General features: G+C 50.5%; 7 protein-coding genes across 7 annotated transcripts; 2 read left to right on the top strand and 5 right to left on the bottom strand.

Annotated features, from left to right (window-relative positions):
* Positions 1–214: 214 nt before the first annotated feature.
* On the bottom strand, positions 215–6,070 carry PtrM4_048440 (PolB, DNA polymerase elongation subunit (family B); the record flags this gene model as incomplete). Its single annotated transcript, XM_066104769.1, has 1 exon — positions 215–6,070. The coding sequence occupies one exon, from the start codon at positions 6,068–6,070 to the stop codon at positions 215–217; it is 5,856 nt and encodes a 1,951-aa protein (XP_065959333.1).
* Positions 6,071–6,355: 285 nt separating this feature from the next.
* PtrM4_048430 (uncharacterized protein) lies at positions 6,356–6,970 on the bottom strand (the record flags this gene model as incomplete). Its single annotated transcript, XM_066104768.1, has 1 exon — positions 6,356–6,970. The coding sequence occupies one exon, from the start codon at positions 6,968–6,970 to the stop codon at positions 6,356–6,358; it is 615 nt and encodes a 204-aa protein (XP_065959332.1).
* A 478-nt stretch (positions 6,971–7,448) lies between these two features.
* Positions 7,449–8,095, top strand: PtrM4_048420 (DUF3767 domain containing protein; the record flags this gene model as incomplete). The annotated part of the gene is made up of 2 exons (XM_001936667.2): positions 7,449–7,713; positions 7,818–8,095. 2 exons carry the CDS (start codon positions 7,449–7,451, stop codon positions 8,093–8,095), a joined length of 543 nt encoding a protein of 180 aa, XP_001936702.1.
* A 306-nt stretch (positions 8,096–8,401) lies between these two features.
* Positions 8,402–9,073, bottom strand: PtrM4_048410 (Mating-C multi-domain protein; the record flags this gene model as incomplete). Its single annotated transcript, XM_001936666.1, has 2 exons — positions 8,402–8,853; positions 8,911–9,073. The coding sequence occupies 2 exons, from the start codon at positions 9,071–9,073 to the stop codon at positions 8,402–8,404; spliced, it is 615 nt and encodes a 204-aa protein (XP_001936701.1).
* A 795-nt stretch (positions 9,074–9,868) lies between these two features.
* On the bottom strand, positions 9,869–11,085 carry PtrM4_048400 (uncharacterized protein; the record flags this gene model as incomplete). The annotated part of the gene is made up of 3 exons (XM_001936665.1): positions 9,869–10,307; positions 10,365–10,824; positions 10,875–11,085. 3 exons carry the CDS (start codon positions 11,083–11,085, stop codon positions 9,869–9,871), a joined length of 1,110 nt encoding a protein of 369 aa, XP_001936700.1.
* A 1,980-nt stretch (positions 11,086–13,065) lies between these two features.
* PtrM4_048390 (Thioredoxin domain-containing protein) lies at positions 13,066–14,798 on the bottom strand (the record flags this gene model as incomplete). Its single annotated transcript, XM_066104767.1, has 2 exons — positions 13,066–14,582; positions 14,675–14,798. 2 exons carry the CDS (start codon positions 14,796–14,798, stop codon positions 13,066–13,068), a joined length of 1,641 nt encoding a protein of 546 aa, XP_065959331.1.
* A 1,871-nt stretch (positions 14,799–16,669) lies between these two features.
* On the top strand, positions 16,670–17,757 carry PtrM4_048380 (uncharacterized protein; the record flags this gene model as incomplete). Its single annotated transcript, XM_001936663.1, has 2 exons — positions 16,670–16,836; positions 16,914–17,757. The coding sequence occupies 2 exons, from the start codon at positions 16,670–16,672 to the stop codon at positions 17,755–17,757; spliced, it is 1,011 nt and encodes a 336-aa protein (XP_001936698.1).
* Positions 17,758–17,841: the final 84 nt, after the last annotated feature.

The following is a 17,841-nucleotide window of genomic DNA, read 5'->3' as shown; positions in this document are numbered from 1 at the left end:
GTGGAACAAGGGGTGGCATGATTGCCCCTCCTCTCTTCTCCAACCCCCACTTAGTCGCTGTAAACGCTAAAGCAAGCATGCATGAATGGCATATACAGGATACTAAAGATTTGATTGAACAAAAACAGATATCCCGCCATCTAAGTGCGCCGTAATTCCGCCCTTTTCCTTTCAAGGGATACCCCCAAATCCGACAAAACACCCATGGGCTATTCTAGAAGGCCTCTAAACACTCCTCCACCACAGCCTCCAACATACCCAGAGCATAAAACTTCGCCACGTTCCCATATACCATAGCCCTCTTCTTCATATCTTGCCTGTTCTTCGTTGCCACCCACTCGCCCGCACAAGCACAATGTTCCATGAACTCGTTTGACCGTAGTCTCTTACATTTTGCGCATTTGAGATCCTGTGTGCACCATTCGAGAACCATTTTCTGGACCTCGCCCACGAGTTGCTCTTCGATGCGGCGTTTGTCGTAGCTGGATTCGCAGTTGTCGCATTTCCACTTTGGCAGCACGGGAGCGGCGTCGCTATTGTTGGAGACGACTACGGGGAGCAGCGAGGAGTCGCGGCAGAGGTCTAGGTCGCGAGACGAGGTGCATTCGTCGCAGATGACGCCTCGGACTACGAGGGCGGCGCTGGGGTTTACAAAGGTTGCTTCTGCGCTGAACTCTTTGATGTCGAAGAGGTTGAGGAGCTCTTTTCGCAGCGCGCGTGCTTCGAGAGATATGGCGCGGTCGAGGGAGAGGACTTGCATGATACTTTTGACGAGCTGCAGGACTGCATTGTTGAATTTGAGATGCGAGCCTGGGAGTTCGGGGAAGACGTAATCGGATGCGAAGAGAGGGTCCAGAATCTCTGCGTGTTGCTTCTTGGCAAACACATTCATCTGTTTTGACAGTGGCTTGGTAAACGTCTTGGGAAGCAACTGTGTTTGCTCGTTCGGATCCACGGTCAGCGGACGCAGTGGAATTTGAGTGACCCGCGGCGTTGAGCCGTCTTCTGTGATCTGAGGGCGTTTCCGCGCGTGCATGAGCTCGATGAACTCGACGACCCAGTCGTTGAACGTGGGCTGGAACTTTGGTGGCAAGAACTGTGCTAGCTGCCAGCACATAATATTCTCGACAGGTTGGTTCTCGTCTTCCGTCACCTCGCTGCAGCCCTTGCCTCCGTAGTTGAACTCATCGTACCAGACTAGGTAGTCCCAGTACTCTTTGATTTCGAGCTCCATGAACTGGAACAGCGGCTTCAACTTGATTGTCTTGATAATGTATTGACTGTACGAGTATGCGTTGCCAACTTCGGCTTTGGTGGTCTGTAGCAGAAGGCGGTTCGGACTAGCGAAGACGATGTGTGAGCCTACGCGCTTAAAGTCCGTCATCAGTTGTTGTAGCGTCTTCTTAGACATCATTTGCACGTAATAGTGCAGAGAACGATCGTAGAGGAACGATCCTGGACTGCTGACCCAGCGGACGAGGTGTTGTACCATCACATCTGCCATACTAAAACCGTGATTGGCTTGGACAGCCTCAACCCACCAGTCCTTTACCATCTCTCTAAGAACAGTGATACCCGCGCTTGCAAAGGCGTTGTCAGAGTGAAAGACATTGGAGCCATCGTTTGTAGAGTCATAAGACGGAGCAGGATTGAAAGAAACGGAGTCTGCGCCCTTAAGCTCATTGACTAGAGACGATGACAGGATAGTGTTGATGGCGAGATTGCGCACATTGATGTCGATGCATACAGACGAGTAGGTACCCGGGTTGTTGATGGACGGCATCTCCACCGTTTCCAGAGGTGCAAGGACATCGTCCTTCTCATAACCAGCGTGATCCGGCTTCGCCTGACCAGACCACCATAGAATCACTCGGTCCTTCTGCAAGCGTCTTGCATACGCCACATCAATGAGGAAGCGGGGGTCGTTGCTCTCGAGATTGCAGAGCGGGACATCTCCGTAACGGGCAAGCTCCAGTAGATGTGCAACCCAGGATCCGAGATCAAGGTAATGGCCTACCAACCGTCTGGCAATGAACGCTTGCCAACCGAGTGGCGGTAGTTGCTTGTCAGACTCATCGGGATGGAGTGGTAGGATGGGCATATCCTTGAGGATAGGTACGTCGTGTGAAAGAAGAGCGTGGTTTGGTGATTGCATAACGACAATGACCGGCCCAGATTCGTCTGCCTTCATCCTCTTGATGACGTCCCCAATTTCCAGTAGAGCCTTGCGCTTGGTAGTGACCATTGTAGTCTTGAAGTGGATATCGTCTTGGTACTCAATCATGGCTTGCCATGGCTCGCCGTTGTTGTCTTCCAACCGTCGCTGCAGAGCATCGCGGTAGATCCGATCCACATTGGGCATACCCTGAGAGTCCTTTGACTTATTCTGGATGATGATATGCGCATCACTCTTAGAGGTCGAGAAGATGGCATATATATTGCGGTCTCCACTACTGACATGGTAGAGGTACAGGTAGTTGAAGGGCGCCTCAGCCAGGTATGGCTCCTTGGTTCGTACTTTGTGCAGCGAAGATAGGTCGAAACCTTGCTCGAGACCCTTCCCGAGAACACCCTTTTGTGTTTCATCGAATGTACATGTGCTACCGAGCTCAAGGATGGCCCGGATGTTGAGTGGTACCTGCTTCTCGTAGACACCTTCGACGCTAGAGTGATTGAAGAGAGCCGAAATGGTTTTTGCTTCGTTGACGTAAGTTTCCTCGGACATCTGGAGCTTGAAAAGATGGATAGAAGGATGTCCGTTTGGCAAGGTATGATTGACGACCTTTTCGACCGAGCACCCGCTAATAGAAACATCAGGAAGATCCTCGCTTCTTAAGTTGAGGTATAGTTGTCGTGGTACGATAATCTTGAGGGCGTGGATTTTCTTGTCGATCAACACGAAAGCGCGGACTTCTCCTGGTGTCTCCGTCGGTCGTAGTTGTACAAGCTGCCATGTGCTGATGTACAGAGATTGAGCCTGGTTCCTGAAGAAGGTGCCAATCGCATCCGACGAATCAACGGCCTTCTCTCCGAACAACTGCCGTCTTCGCTTCCGTGCCTCTTTCTGAATCTTCCACTTTTGTTTCTGGTACATCAACCAACCGGAGTAGTCTTTGTCAATGCTCGGCATGACCTTAGGTAGCGCTGCATATGGGTCGACAATGGGTACGGCCGGCTCGGGCTCCTTACGTTTCGCAACCATCTTGGTGACGATACCTTTCTTCATCTGCGACTGATTCTGCGTCAACTTGGAAGAGCCAAAGTCTTCCAAGTCTCCAGACCCCTTATTGTTCGCGACGTTGGCGTCACCATTGGTCAGCACTTTCTTACTGAACATGTCCGTCATCTTGGTCTGTTGGAGCTTGTCTTCCTTCTGCCGGATCCTGCGGTTGAGCCAGTCTGGGTGCGGTACCCTAGGAACAGGGTTTCGAACTTTCTGGTAGGCTGCCGGAATGGTGATGAGCTTCTGAATGACGGATGCCAGGCGCTCGCGGTAGTAGTCCCAGTCCAATATTGTCCGAATGTCCATCTCTCCAGGGTCTTCGCGTAACCATTTCCTCAAGAAGTATCGTTTTACTGACTCTTCGGCTGAGAAAATTGCCAGTGGAACGGCACGCTCAGTGACCGGTGCGTTTCGCGGCGTCTTTGAGATGATGTACTTGCAGTTCAAGCCCTTGTCTTTTACCATCTGCTCGCCCAAAAATTCAGCAAGACGCTTAGCAGTCGTAATGGCAGTCGACTTTTGCGTTCCGTATTCCTCCAGCGTCTTCGTCATGTTCTTGTTCTCAACAATGAGATCAATCAGCTCTTCATCGGCCAAGGTGGCGCCGCGAGTGTCCAGAATATCAAGCCATCGGTTCGCTACCTTGGCAACTGCACCGTACGTCTCTTCTAGCGTTGTACCCTCCAAGAAGAACTTGAAAATCTGGGCTTGGAAGTTCTTGATGAGCTTCAACTCACCACGACGCTTGACCTCGAAACCCTTCAGCTCTGCCAAGCTGCCATCGTGATTGAAAACTGCATAGCGCTTCTTCAAGTTCTTGTCTTCCTCTTTCGATGTAGGGAGAATCATAGCCTTGTACGGGCCGTCGACTTCGAAGAAGATGGAGTTGTCGCTGTGTTTCTCGTAACGAAACGTCTCGGGGTCTACTAGTGTCTCGTAGTCGTGATTGGTATATTGTGCGTGAACCAAGTGGTTCAACATCGTACAGGGATACGAGATGGTCAGTTTCTTGCCGTTGCTGAGTTTGAAAGAGAAGTTTTCCGGGAACGTCGCAGGTAAAATGGCCCAAATACCGTCAGTATCCAGCTCTAGGGGTCGTCCAATGCGCTCTACCAGAGAGCGAGCCAACTGAATGATACGAGCACCAGTCAAGCAAGTAACACCAGCCATTTCGAGTGAGTACCAACGAGATCCCTTTCGCATGACGTATCCGTAGAAGGAGTTCAGAATGACTTTGTGAGCCAACTGCATAGAGTCGAACAGAATGATCATCTTCTTTGCGTCCTCAATCTCGCTCGCAGGAGCGCCAGCTGCTTTCAAAGCCTCGGTCTTTCCCTTCCACACCTTCTGCTTGCCCTTGAAGTCGTATCGGCGGTCACGGAAGCCACTGACGGTGTCAACGTAGAATGGGTTCTCACGCTGGCAGATGATGGCTTCGCGTTCGATTGTAGTAGCGTCGTGCACCTTGTGGTAAATCTTCTTGGAGTAGTCCGTTAGACGTTTCCTGATCAAGGTGGCCTGTTCATCCGCCGAGAGGTCTTGAAAGGTGCGCTTTGGCGAATTGGGGAACCTGCCCGGAAACTGCTCGTTTTCCAAGGCGTTGCGAACCATGTTGTATTCGTCACGCTTGGCAGGTAGGTATTCACCTCTCCAGGCCCACGGCATCCGGCGATCGCAGGTCTTGCCCGGGCGGTTAAAGTCGCAGGCTGCGCAGTTGCCTTCATTGATCATAGAATCTGGTTGTAACCGATATGTTGTCATAATGTTCGGGTACATAGATGCGACATCCAAATGGTAAATCAGCGGTCGTTCACTGCGGTTAGGCGTTTCCCTGAGCTGCAACAACTTTTCGACGATTTCAGCTTTGATCTCGTCATAGTTGGTAACATCCTCCATCTTCTTCTTCTCTTCCACTTCGATGCTGAACTTGAGTGCCGCGTCGAGATCGTTCAGTAATTCATCGATGGCCGTAGGATCGACAGCGAAGTTATAGGCAATGTCGCTTCTGAACACGCCAGCTTCCAGCGCCTCGACGTGACCTCCGACATAGGTCTCCGATTCCAGTAGGTGACCTTCCCAAAAGGCTTCCTTCGGTGCTTGATGTTTGTTAGGCAATACGATGCCCTTTTGATATGCCTGCACCATCAACAGCATCTCACATAGGGTACCTGTACCCTTCCGTAGCGCATCATCCGGACCTAATGGGAGAATCTTACACAGAGCGAAGATGAAGGGGTGCACATATTTCATGTACAGATAGTAAGTCGCAACAGCGTCGGAAACGGAGTACTCTGCAAGGGTCTGGGGCCGCTCAGCAGCATACGGTGTCATCAACTCGGGGTCGAGTTCGTCTGGGTCGTAGCCGAGCTTAGCCAAGCAGACAGCTTTCAGACCACGACTTCCTTGTGGAAGATAACTGTCTCGGCTGACCCAGCAGAAAGCATCCATATGCGCACAGTAGTCCGACTGATATACGTCCTCGCTGTTCTTCCTGAAGCCAATCTCTTGGTACATGTCGATGCCCTGTACACTAGACCTTGCTTCGACGAATGGCCAATCGAAGAAGTCTCCGTTGTACGTGACTATGACTGTTGGCTTAGCTATCTTGATGTGCTCAAAGAATCGTTCCAGCAGGGCCTTCTCGTCCGGCTCGTTGAAGATCATAAAAGGACCTTGGTATTCCGGCTTCGGCGTGTATTCGAAATCCTGGATGTCTTCTGATACGATTTCGCGGTTGGTGATTAGAAAACCCTGGCCGTCAATCATATATGATATCATCATGATCTGATCGATGGCAGCGTCGGGGAACTTGAGTGGTAACTTTGTCGTTTCGATATCGTACGCCATGACGACGGGATCGGCAGGCGTGAGGCGGTCCTCTATACATTTGATTGATATTACGCCATGCTTGGCCTCGACAGTATACCAGTTTCCAATTCGCACGTCCTTGTCAATGGCTACTCGTACGTGGTAGGGAACATCGTATTCCCGAATATCCAAAATGAAATCGCTGGCATCAACAGTAGTCGTAAATCGTTTCTCGTATTCGTATTCGTCGTTATCGAAGAAGTCAAAAGCGCCATTGCCGCTACATAGTGTTAGCATGCTTGATGCAAGAGGAAGGGGTGAGACTTACTTTGCAACCTCTGCGTAGGTGTCCATGGCATTGACATTCTTCTTGTTCTTCTCGACCACGGGGTTGACCGCCTTCCTGACAGCCAGCAGGTCGTTGACGTTGGCGAAGGAGAGTTGGAGGAATTTCCTCCGGTACCCAGTAAGATGATTTGGCATGCTCAGGTCCTCCTTCTCTATGGTCTTTATGTTCTTGATGAGCCCCTCATATGCCCGCTTACAGTACTCCTCCACCTCATGCTCTCTGCCCTTCTTCACCGCCAACAGGAAATATGGATCGTACTCGAGCGTCGCTTTGAATGTGTCGCCGTCCTCGCCGATAAAGTAGAAGTCGACACCAGCCTTGCCACCTGGAACATCTCCATCCTCAACAGTGGTCGAGTGCATGTTGACGAGCCACCCCACTCTCTTCTTGCCCGAGTCGAAGCGTGCAAAGCCCATGGACTCATCGATGCGGTTGGCGAGGCGTGTGGATTCAACTTTCTCATTATTCGATGTGGCTTCTGTGCTTCGTAGCGACGAGGCATCGACTGTTTGTGGTTTCCGCGGACCATACGATGTGTTGCCATTCTTGCCCACTCGGCGAAAGGGCTGTCCCGCGCGTCGTGGCGCCATTATGCCGTATATAAAAGTAAGAGGGTATTAAGTGCGAGGTATGTAAAATCAGGGTATCATGTGAGCAGCGCAACGAGTGGAAGAGACTGGGGTATCGACAATTGGCATTGACAGCTGAAGTATGGAGGCACTTGCAGTTATTGTCCATAAGTCTTCAGGGCGGATCTGCAAATGTTAGCCCCGACGCGACGCGCTGTAGCGTGTTGCACGCCTTTCCTGTTTGGGCAAATTGATTTTCAGCCACACTTTGTGGCGGTGCTGAATGGTGGGATCATACATGCTGCATATTTTCGGCCCTATTCCGCACCATCAGAAAGTGAATTGACTGTTCACTACCACTCATCGCACACCAAACCCAATCCCAGCCACAAGAGAGTACACCCATGCTGTAACTCTATCGCGAATCTATTCAGCTGCTGGCATACTCATCACCTACCGCCCATCGATCCCCAGTAATTCACTCCGCCCTCACATCACCATGGCCGACGACACTCGAGAATCCGTCGACGCAAATGCGCTCCCTCCAAAGCCGCGCGCTCCCGCAAATATAATGCCCGGTGGTACAGCACATACAGCAGGTGGAGAAAAGACAACAGACGGAGGCCCATCATATTTCGACGCCGTACGCAGTCTCGGACCAGAGTACTATCTGAACTTTCATAAGCGACCATGCGTACGCGACAGCCAATTGCAAGGACTAGCAGCCGGTTTTGCAGGAGGAAGTCTAGCAGCTATAATAGGAAGTACGTGACCGCAATCGCCATATCCATACCATCGCGCCATTGCGAGGGCGAACGAACTTTTTGGCAACTCCATCATCACATTGCCATACTAATCACATCCACAGGACCCGTAATCACAGCCTCCAACTGGGCCGTAGCAACATGGTGCGGTGTCTCTGTCGTCTCCTACCAAGTATGCCAATACTACCGTTCCAAGGAAAAGGCCGGTATAAAGCAAGCACAAGAGCTCATGGAGGCGAAGCGCGTGACTATAGAGGCGAAAAAGGCTGCCAGGCGGAGGGCAAGGGAGGAACAAGATCGTTTGGAACAAGAGCGAAAGGCAGAGGAAGAGAGGAGGAAGACATGGAGTTATTGGTATCAGAAGAATCTCAAGTTTTGGTAGTACGCATTGGACTTTGTTGTGGGGGTCTATGTAACAGCACGTGTATAAGGAATATTTATTTATATTTACGACTTTGAGCGCATTCTGGTGTGCATCGAGATATATGATACTACAATACTCTCGAGTTTTGATTGTCTACAACAATACAGGCAAAATCTCGCTATGCGTAACATTATACGCGCGTGCTTGCGACATACAGTCCGACCCGTAATTTCACTGCGAATAATGCGAGCTCAGAGCTTCGAAGGAGATCTACTACATCTCAATACATGAACATTTATTTCAGAATAGTGACTACATCCAGACTTACATCTTCCTCGCCTTCTCCAAATCCGCCTCCTTCAACTCCCTCAACTTGCCTGTATTCGCAACACCACCCGTGATATTCGCTCCAATAACCTCCTTTGCGTAACCCAGTACACTCACATCCGTCGCATAGTAACTGACATACTTGCTCTTAATCTCAATCAGCGTCATACGCGGGTCCTCAGGGCCGCCAGTGTGCTTGCCGTCGCCAAGGTCACCAAACCAGGCTGCGGCGCCCCGGCTCCAAACTTCCTTGATGCGGGGGTCGCTGTTGTCGGTTGTTGTGGCGGTTCCGGTGATGGAGGCCCAGTCTTGACTTCGGATGTCTTGGAAGGTGATTTGAACTTCTTTGTTTTGAGAGAGATCGGAGAATTTGGATGAGTGTGCGTTGCTGAGGAAGAGGAAGTCGGGGCCGTCGCGGCGGGCGAGGGCCATGGAGCGTCCGACGGGGCCTGTGGTGACATGTTCGTTAGGATTGCGTACAACATTCTAGGAAAGGAATGACGTACCGACACCGTTACGGTAGGTGTTGAGCATGCAGATCTTCTTGCTGTCTACCATCTTGTAAAACTCCTCAATCTGCTGGTCCTTGGGCGTCTCATCGTCGTACTGCTTCGCGACAGAGGGGTCGGTCTTTGAGTTGACCTCGCTTGCCTTGAGTTGGTCTGGCATTCTAAATATGGGTGTAGTTGAGATGTATCTAGGAGTAGCTTGGAAGGATGTTGTAGTGCGAGTTGCGTATTGAAGTCGTGGTAAAAAACTTCTTGCTGAGCGTAGTAATCTGGGACCACTAGACATGTTGGTATAAGAGTTCTTTTATATACGTGAACGTAACGGTGAGATCAGAGGATCAAGTAACGGCGGATGATACAGGCCGATGCAAGCACATATGCATGTGGCTCGTTGAGAGGCACCTCATAAGCAACATGACGTCGATATGGGGTGCTTTCAATAACATGTGTCACTGTTTGTGGAGGTGAAGACGTCAGGGAGAATCCATGACGACGTTGTTAATTCGCGTCTTGGGCGCGCCACGCTAAGAGCGCGTGCGATCGATCTGCTCAACTCGGATCTGTCCGCTGGGGCCGGTATGCGCGGAGTCCGAAAAGAAGTCCCGTATAGTTTGTGTCTCTGTAAAAGTATGCTCTTTGCTGATGCGGAGATACTTTGATACGAGTCCCTGGTATAGTTATACGAGTGGGGTTGGAGCAATAGCGGCCATGTTCCGCACCACCCAACTATATCGAACAATCTCACCTATAGCGAAGCATTTCATGTCATTCGCCAATTCACATATGCCTTTTATCGAAAAATATCGGCTGATATGTCTTGTATGGGTTTGCCAATTCTTGGATTCTGTCGTCATAGTTACATCCGATAGGCCTGCGTATCAAACCATTTGCCTCAAGTCATTGCTCATAAACCCATAAAGATCCAATCGTTTATTTTATTTTGTTCATTCTCTCTTCATCCCTTATCAAGAGTTTTTGTTGTCATTTCGCTTTTCTCGTTGCCTTTAGACTCCTGACCCGCATCCTCGCTGATATCGCTCAATCCACGGGAAATGCCTGCTTCCGATACCTTCCTGGCAGGCCCCATATCATACACAGACTCATAAGCTGCGACTTTGGTATGGGCAAGCGATGGGTTTGTGTGGCTTCTCCTCCCACCCACTGTATCCTTCATGGGCGTCGTCTGCGTCGTGTTCTGGAAATGCAAAGCCCTGACGAACATGCGGAGTAGAGGCTTGAAGGAAATCGCACAGGCACTTAGAAGATAGATACCAGGCTCTATCAGCGTCGTATCTACGAGCGACACATGGGTCCACGTCACGTCCGTAATGGCGGTGACGTCGGAAAATACATCAACGAAAACGTAAGCACGGAGAATAGATGAGATGAGGCCGCTGTAACACATTAGCTGTCAGGCCTAAATTAATTAAATCGGATGGACCAGAACTTACACGCTCCCCGTGAGGAAGATCAACAACAGCCCTATCCGTCTGTGAATACTGATCTTCAGGCGCCAGACCATTCTCAAAGGCAGTAGTAACACACCAACGTCGGTGGCAATGTTCGGCACACTCGAGCTTTGCGCGAAGAGCTGGAAATTGAAACATTTCCCGCCTGGAATGTCGCTTTTCCAGTTAAAAGCAAACGGGGTGCATTGAAACACAGGTGCAACCGTGTAGGAGATCCATGTCGCAATGATGAGGAAGGTGAGTACCTTTGCAGCAAAACGCTCGTACTTGTTGGTCAATATACGTAGATAAATGATAACAACAGCGAGCTTTGGCAAGGCCACGGCCGATGGATGCAAAAATTCCTGGAGCAAAAGGGCCTTGTAGTGTTTCTGTATCTTGCCTGGTTCAGTAGAGTCAAGGTAGTCTTCATGACGTCCCAGCCCGCTTTCCTCAACCATGTCTATTTGTCATGTCAGTACAAACAATGTGGATTCATAAGGGATTACTTACATATACCGGAGAGACATAGAATCACCTCCGCCAGCCAAGCAAACGGTATAATGACATCTTCGGTACTGAAGGCAGTGCCTGATAAGTAACGAGAATAGTATCGCAAGATGACAAAAATCGTACAAGAGACGATCATTGAAAAGGCTGTCAGTAGGACAACAGGGCTAATATCCGCTGCCAGGAATTCTGGTGAGGGTTGCTTGTCGGTCATTGTCAGGAACGGGTGTATAGATGGCTACCAGCGCCCGATTGCCATGTAAAGCGAAAAAGAAAGGAAAGAGGAAAAGAAATAAATCAACGGGCCAAGCGATTGTGCACTGCGAATCGGGCTCACCACGTACATGACTCCGCCTTTACGGCACGGACAAAATCGAATGTCCTTTGCACATAACACATACGTACGATACAGCCCAAAAAGTGAGTGCACCCGTGCTACCCTTGGCATATATACACTGGTCGAACAGACGCAGCAGACGATTCGCTTGAGCCTAGGGTGTATCCTAGGTAAGGCGAGCCAGAAAGCACAGCATTTCGGGAGACTTATGTGTATCGATCGGTGCATGGTAGGTAGCGAGCCATTTATTGGTACTTGCGTTCTGACGGCGGAATGTGGTTCAGCTCTCCGTTCTGAGGTATAAAGGAGCACCTATTCTCGTTTACTCCAAGGCCTTGGAAAACGCATGATTGTGTCATATCGAATTCGATCTGAGATTGCGCCATTGAGAGAAGGCCTACAGATGTTCTCTCTTTATTTCCTCGCACCTTTGCGGACATTTTATCGTTCCTGGTCCTTCATCTATCATCAATCTGAGGTATTTGCTTACTTTGTATCAAGCATTAGGGAACCTACTCAGGGCTACTTGGGAGTTGTGAATACATGGACTTGGCACCATGCCTGAAACGCGTTCATTCGCCCTGCATGCAAGTGATATGCGAACTTCGTCCGCTTGGCTTCTCCGCAAGGGTATATCTTGTCTCGTCTACAACGCAGCATCTTCTGAAAGTGTTGGCAAGGCTGAAACGTGATGTCGCGCTATCACTGGCGCGCATGAATGGCTAACTGAGGATACCTCGCACGCTTGCGACATAATGATGGAGGAAGATGGGGACGAAGAGGACCACATACACTCTCAGCTGGCTCAGATAAAATAAGGGTATTGTTCTTCCGGACTCATTCTTCACCTTGCAATTGCTTTGGTGGTTAAGAAATTGTGCTCGCACTCAAAGCTACAGATGTAACCACTAGCAGCGAAAGGCTTTGGCATCACCACGCATCAACAAGTGACGTCTATGTCGAAACTGACTGCATCCATGGACGTATAGAAGACAAAGGTTAGTCATTCATCACAAAGTCAGGAACTATTGTGTACGTTTGGAAAAAGTGATGAGTTGGGGCGAGGCCACGGGAAGTGGGGGTTGAGACGCGACGAGTCGGAAAGCTTGCCAGAAGTGACAACGGACGTGCGTGCATGAATGACGATGGGTGTACCCTGAAGAACGTCAATCTCGAAGCCTCTGCAAAGGCCGCAAGCATATGCATACGCAGAACTAAGCCGATCATGCCCACAAACTTCATGCAGTCATGGGAACCAGGCAGAAGAAAGGTGTCAGGCAGCTTTCTGGAACCGAAAGCGCTACATCGAGAATTTGCAATACTCGCCAACTACACGTCTTCGTACGAACTGTCCGAGGTGATGCTGTCCAAGACCCACTTCCAAGAATGAAACTAAGTACACAACGCTACCGGCTAACTTTCCAGAGACTTTTCCAAGGTCAACGCTGAGCTTGGCTGAAAAAGCACAAACCCCTACCTGCGGCAACTACTCTTTCTGATACGTCAAGTATGAATCGGATATACATACAGATCGATCTACATACGTGTCCAATTGAAAGCCTCTAGGATATATATAAGCATTGTATTCCTTTGTGTTTGTCGTCTTCACGGAGATGTTGGAACATTGGAGTCACAGCATATGCAAAGTACAGTATGATGAAGTAACAATCCGGAACTCCATTAGCTAAGTGCTACCCAAGCCATAATAAAGAAAGGACCTAATCATTCCTCTCATATAACCATGACTGTTTTTATACTCATATACCTCAGCAAATACGAATACTTCTCGAATGCTGAAAGGGGGTAATGGTACACATGAAAGCGCCGGCATAACCAAAGAAACCAAGAGTCCGCTATCTACAACTCATCCTTGACATCTGACGCAGCGGACTTGACAGAGTCGGTCGCCGCTGCGGCACCAGACTTGGCAGAATCGGTAGCCTCTGATGCGGCAGAGGCAGCCTTGTCGGTAGCGGACGAAGCGCTAGCCTCGGCGTCCTTGGTAGCGTCTGTGGCAGAATTAGCACCCTTCTTGGTTGCGGCTGGAGCCTGGTGAGCAAGTTTATCAGCCATACCTTCTTCGCTGGGTGTGTAAGTAACCGACACCTTGTGTGAACCGTTCTCCTTGACGAACTCAATGAGGTCCTCGATGGTGCGGGAACCGGAGTAGTCGACGGGAGCATCCTTCTTGCCAGCGGCAAAGAGCTTGATGGTAGGGAAGCCCTGAATCTCATCGGGAACGTCGTTGGCAGTAGCATCAACCTTGGCGATGGTTACAAGCTTGGAGAACTCAGGGGTCTGGTAAAGCTGGCCGAGCTCCTCGTACTTGGGAGCAAGAGCCTTGCAGTGACCGCACCAAGGAGCGTAAAACTCAACGAGGACGTCCTTGTCGTTGTCAAGAACGACGTCCTTGTAGTTGTGGGCAACGATGGTGGTGACGGGACCGTCGTTCTTCTCGGGGATGGGCTCAGACTTGATGCTGGGCTCGAGCTTGCCGGCGAGGTATTGGTCGACGAACTTGCCAATCTCCTTCTCGGTGATCTTGGCCTCTTGGTCATAGGGGAACTTCTGGTTCTTCGTGGTGGTCTGGATAGCGAAGGCGGGCCATGTGCCGACCTTGAGGTTGAGGTTACCAGCGTGCTGGCCGAAAGACTTGGCGTCAATGGTAGCGAAGTTGATCTTGCCCTTGTGCTTAAGAGCGAGAGGCTTCAGCTCCTTGGCAAACGCATCACGCTCCTCTTGAGTCTCGGCGAAGATGTATGCAAGAGGAAGGCCAGCGTCCATGTATCCAGCGTAGGTCTCGGGGCCAACCTCGCCGATGAGCGGGGTAGAGGCGATCTTGGCGAAGTCGCGGATAGCGTCCGCCTCGAACTTCTCCTTGAAGATATCCTTGCCGGAGTCGAAGGACTTGTAGAGAACGAGACCGGGCTGCTTGACGCCCTCAGCCTTGGCGAGCGCAGCGTCGTTGGTGGCACCGAAGAGGTAGTTGTCACGGAGGCCGTTGGCGACCGATGTGAAGGTCTCGTTGGCGGCTTTGTCGTCGGCGGCGAAGTAGGCGACGAGGACAACCTTGTCGGCAGTCTTGAACTCCTCGAGGGTGTCCTTTGTGATTTCGGAGACAGCGGGCAGGGACTGCTTGGTCATGTAGGAGATCAAGCTGTCGGCCTTGCGCTGACCGCCGTATGGCGATATGTTCTCGAGGCCGCGGAAGACCTTGAGAGTGGGGTAACCCTCTACACCATACTCCTGGCACAGGTCCTGCTCTTCGGTGCAGTCAACCTTGACAAGAGCGATGTCCTTCTCCTTAAGTGTAGTAGCAGCCGTCTCGTACTCGGGGGCAAGAGCCTTGCAGTGGCCGCACCATGGTGCGAAGACTAAGCCAAATGTTAGTACAGGAATTTAATTTTTCTTATATTTTTGACCAAAAAGAGAGAGAAAGAGTCTGGGGGGCTGGTAGAGTACTTACACTCAGCAAGGACAAGGTCATTCTCCTCAATGAAGCTCTTGAAGTTGTCCGTCTTGAGCTGCTTGACATCGGACGCACCCGCAAGGGCCGCAAAGAGAGTGGCGCAAACTGTCGCGTACTTCATTTTGTGTGTTTGTGTATGAAGTTGATTGTGAAGAGGAAGGGTAAGTTGATTATCCTCTGCACGGCGAGTGTGGAGATGTAGAAAGAGAGAGCGGTGAGGTGGGCTTTTATTTCAAGTGGAGGTCGTGGCGGTACTTGCTGTGAACACCTTGCCAGTTCCTAAGATATTCCTAAAAAGGCCTAGCGTGACCATGCTGCGGCCCTGCTTCCACTATCATCACAGTAAGACCACGTTGAGCCTGCAACCACAACCGCCGAACAAGACTTTTTACCCAACTTTGCCGAGAACTCCACTGATTTACCCCTCTTTATTCGCCTTCGTCCCCTGGAACTTCCTTGTCCTCACTCCTCTCGCGGTTAGCCTGCTGATTATCGCCGTATACGACCAATTTACAAGCAAGCCTTCACTCTAAGTAGGCTGGCACGTTTTACCTGAGAGGCCAGGTGTCTCGTTGTGCCCTTGAAAGCTGCCACCGCCATGCCCGTTGAGAGTGAAAGCTGATTAGTTGATGAATATCGGATCACAGGAACAGCGCGTATCATAGGTCTGGCTTTCTCCGTCTCTCAAGCATCAGGTCCCGGAGTTTGCCACCTAAAGACCGAGGATCCTGCAAGACACTTTACCACATTGAGATTGCAACACTGAGTATCTGTTTGAAGTTGATCCGAAGCAACGTCTCCACAAAAACGCGACCTGTCCTTTAGGATGGTTATCGTCGTCGTCAATGTATTCGGTCAGTTAGTGCTCAGCGACATAGCACCGGTGCTACCAATATAATGCACGTCGACGCTAGGCCTGTCACATATGATGCTAAGGCAAGACAGCGGCATCAAAAATCTCCGCACAGTACAGTATAAGCCCGACGTTTCAGTTCGAGGGCTTTGCACAACGTGTACAGATACTAGTCTAGGCGCGGAATCATTCCGCTTGCATCTTGTTCCAACTCAAACAAACAAGGTGTGCAACCGAACTTGACACGACATTTATCATTGAGATGAGCACAGAGTTGTTACATAACTTTCTTAGATACCAGTATATGTCACGAGCCGTTAGTTAAGGTAGACAGTCCGCTGGCACGAAATTGTGCTAGATCATCGTATGCGACATGACCATTGCTCAATCTTTTCTACGTGTTCATTACTGCTTCCTATGTCATAGGCTCACAATGACGCATGTTCCGGTAGGGTTGGATGCACTGTAGACTGCTGAAAAGACAATATACGTAGTATGATCACCGTCGAACACAAGGTGAGGCACGTGTTAGTACGCTCTGCTTTCATACCAATACGAAAGCGCCCCGTTCTCCTACACTCGTGTTTTCCTCTTGTACAGGCACAGAGGCAGGATGTTGCCATGATGTCGCGGTGATTGTAGGGCCAATTGAGAACACCGAGAGAAAGCTACCAAGAACACCATCTCTCCTTCACCAATTCGCCATCACCATCCAGCTTTGTCATCCACTCTCGTAGGAAAATACCCGTCGTACCGTAGTTCAGACGCCTCATACCCACCAGGTGAGCGCGCCAACCAATGGGTCGGTCGTGTTCGCCGCGGACCAGGTGTCCCGCCGGCTTCCCCAAATTGTTCGCCCCGCAGCCCGCAGAGCAGTCTTGGGGATGGCACGCGTGGAATGTCAATGGCCATTTGATGCATCGTCCACCGGATAAAGTGGCAGAAGTGTCCAGCTGCCTACGGTAAGACTTCGTTGCGTAAGATAACCGTACCGTCGGCGGCGTGGTTAGTAGGCGATAAGAGGGAAAGCGTTGCTGTACGAAGATCTCCGTTACATCTTTGATCACACGATATAAAAGCTTGTCTGCACCCCAAAGGTCGAGTAAAGGTTAAGATATATATTGTCTTTATACATCACCATGGCGAACGCAGAGGACCAGTACAAGCTTTCACAAGAGCAAATTGACTTCTTCCTGGAGAATGGCTGGTTGAAGCTGAGCAACTGCTTTACCCAGGAGCAAGCCGATGGTTTGCAGGAGACATTATGGACGAGATTGGGCATGGATCCAAACGACATATCGACATGGTAAGCATCATTTATTTCATGTGTACCCAAGGTACATTTGCGCACGACCAATGTGACCTTAACCAACACCGCGCCAGGCACACTGAACGAACAAACATGCCCTTCTTCAACGAATTTTCCGTCTCTGAGTTCGCCCCCAAAGCCTGGGCTGGAATCTGTTCTCTCCTCGGCGGCTCGCAGCGCGTTGACTCTGCCGCCTCGACCTGGAGAGACGCCTTCATCGTCAACCTAGGCACTCCGGAGGGCCACAATACCGTCGTGCGTCCCCAAGACCTTCCCGGCTGGCACGTGGACGGCGACTTTTTTGTCCACTACCTTGACAGCCCCGAACAAGCCCTCCTTGTCATCCCACTCTGGACCGACATCGTCCCCGGTGGCGGCGGCACATATATCTGCCCCGGCGCCATACCAACCGTAGCCAAGCATTTGTACGAGAATCCTGACGGCGTAAGCCCGCGCATGACGCCGCGAGCTCAGAACCCAGACTTTTTCGAGGAACAAGGTCTTCGTTGGTTCAACGAGCTTGCGCATAGTATGCCCGATGAGGCGTTTGTGGAAGCTACAGGTGTGGTGGGCGACGTGTATCTCCTGCATCCACTTATGCTGCACTCTGCGTCTAACAACCAGTTGCGCAAAGTTCGCGTCATTACGAATCCCCCGGTTTCTGTAAAGGAGCCTTTTTGCTTTGATAGGGAGGATGGCGACTATAGTGCGGTGGAGCGGAAAACGATGAAGGCGCTAGGCAAGGATAGAATTGAAGGGTTCAAGATTACAAGCAAGAGACAGCGGGTTGTTCCTGCACGAGTGCGTATCCAGGCGGAGATGAAGCGCAAAGAGGAGGAGAGATTGAAGAAGTTGAAGGAAGACAGTAGTTTGGAACGAGAGAAGGAAGGCGGAAGAGAGGTGGCTACTGCTGCCTAAATAACACACCAAGCAAACGTATCATTCAAAGTTTCTTGAAATCATAAATTATACATTGTTCATTAACATTTGCATTCTAATCTT

The sequence above is a fragment of the Pyrenophora tritici-repentis genome, chromosome 10, assembly GCF_003171515.1.
Source record: "Pyrenophora tritici-repentis strain M4 chromosome 10, whole genome shotgun sequence".
Taxonomy (NCBI): domain Eukaryota; kingdom Fungi; phylum Ascomycota; class Dothideomycetes; order Pleosporales; family Pleosporaceae; genus Pyrenophora; species Pyrenophora tritici-repentis.
The sequence above is the reverse complement of the archived record's forward strand: the minus strand, read 5'-3'. Positions and strand labels throughout refer to the sequence as shown.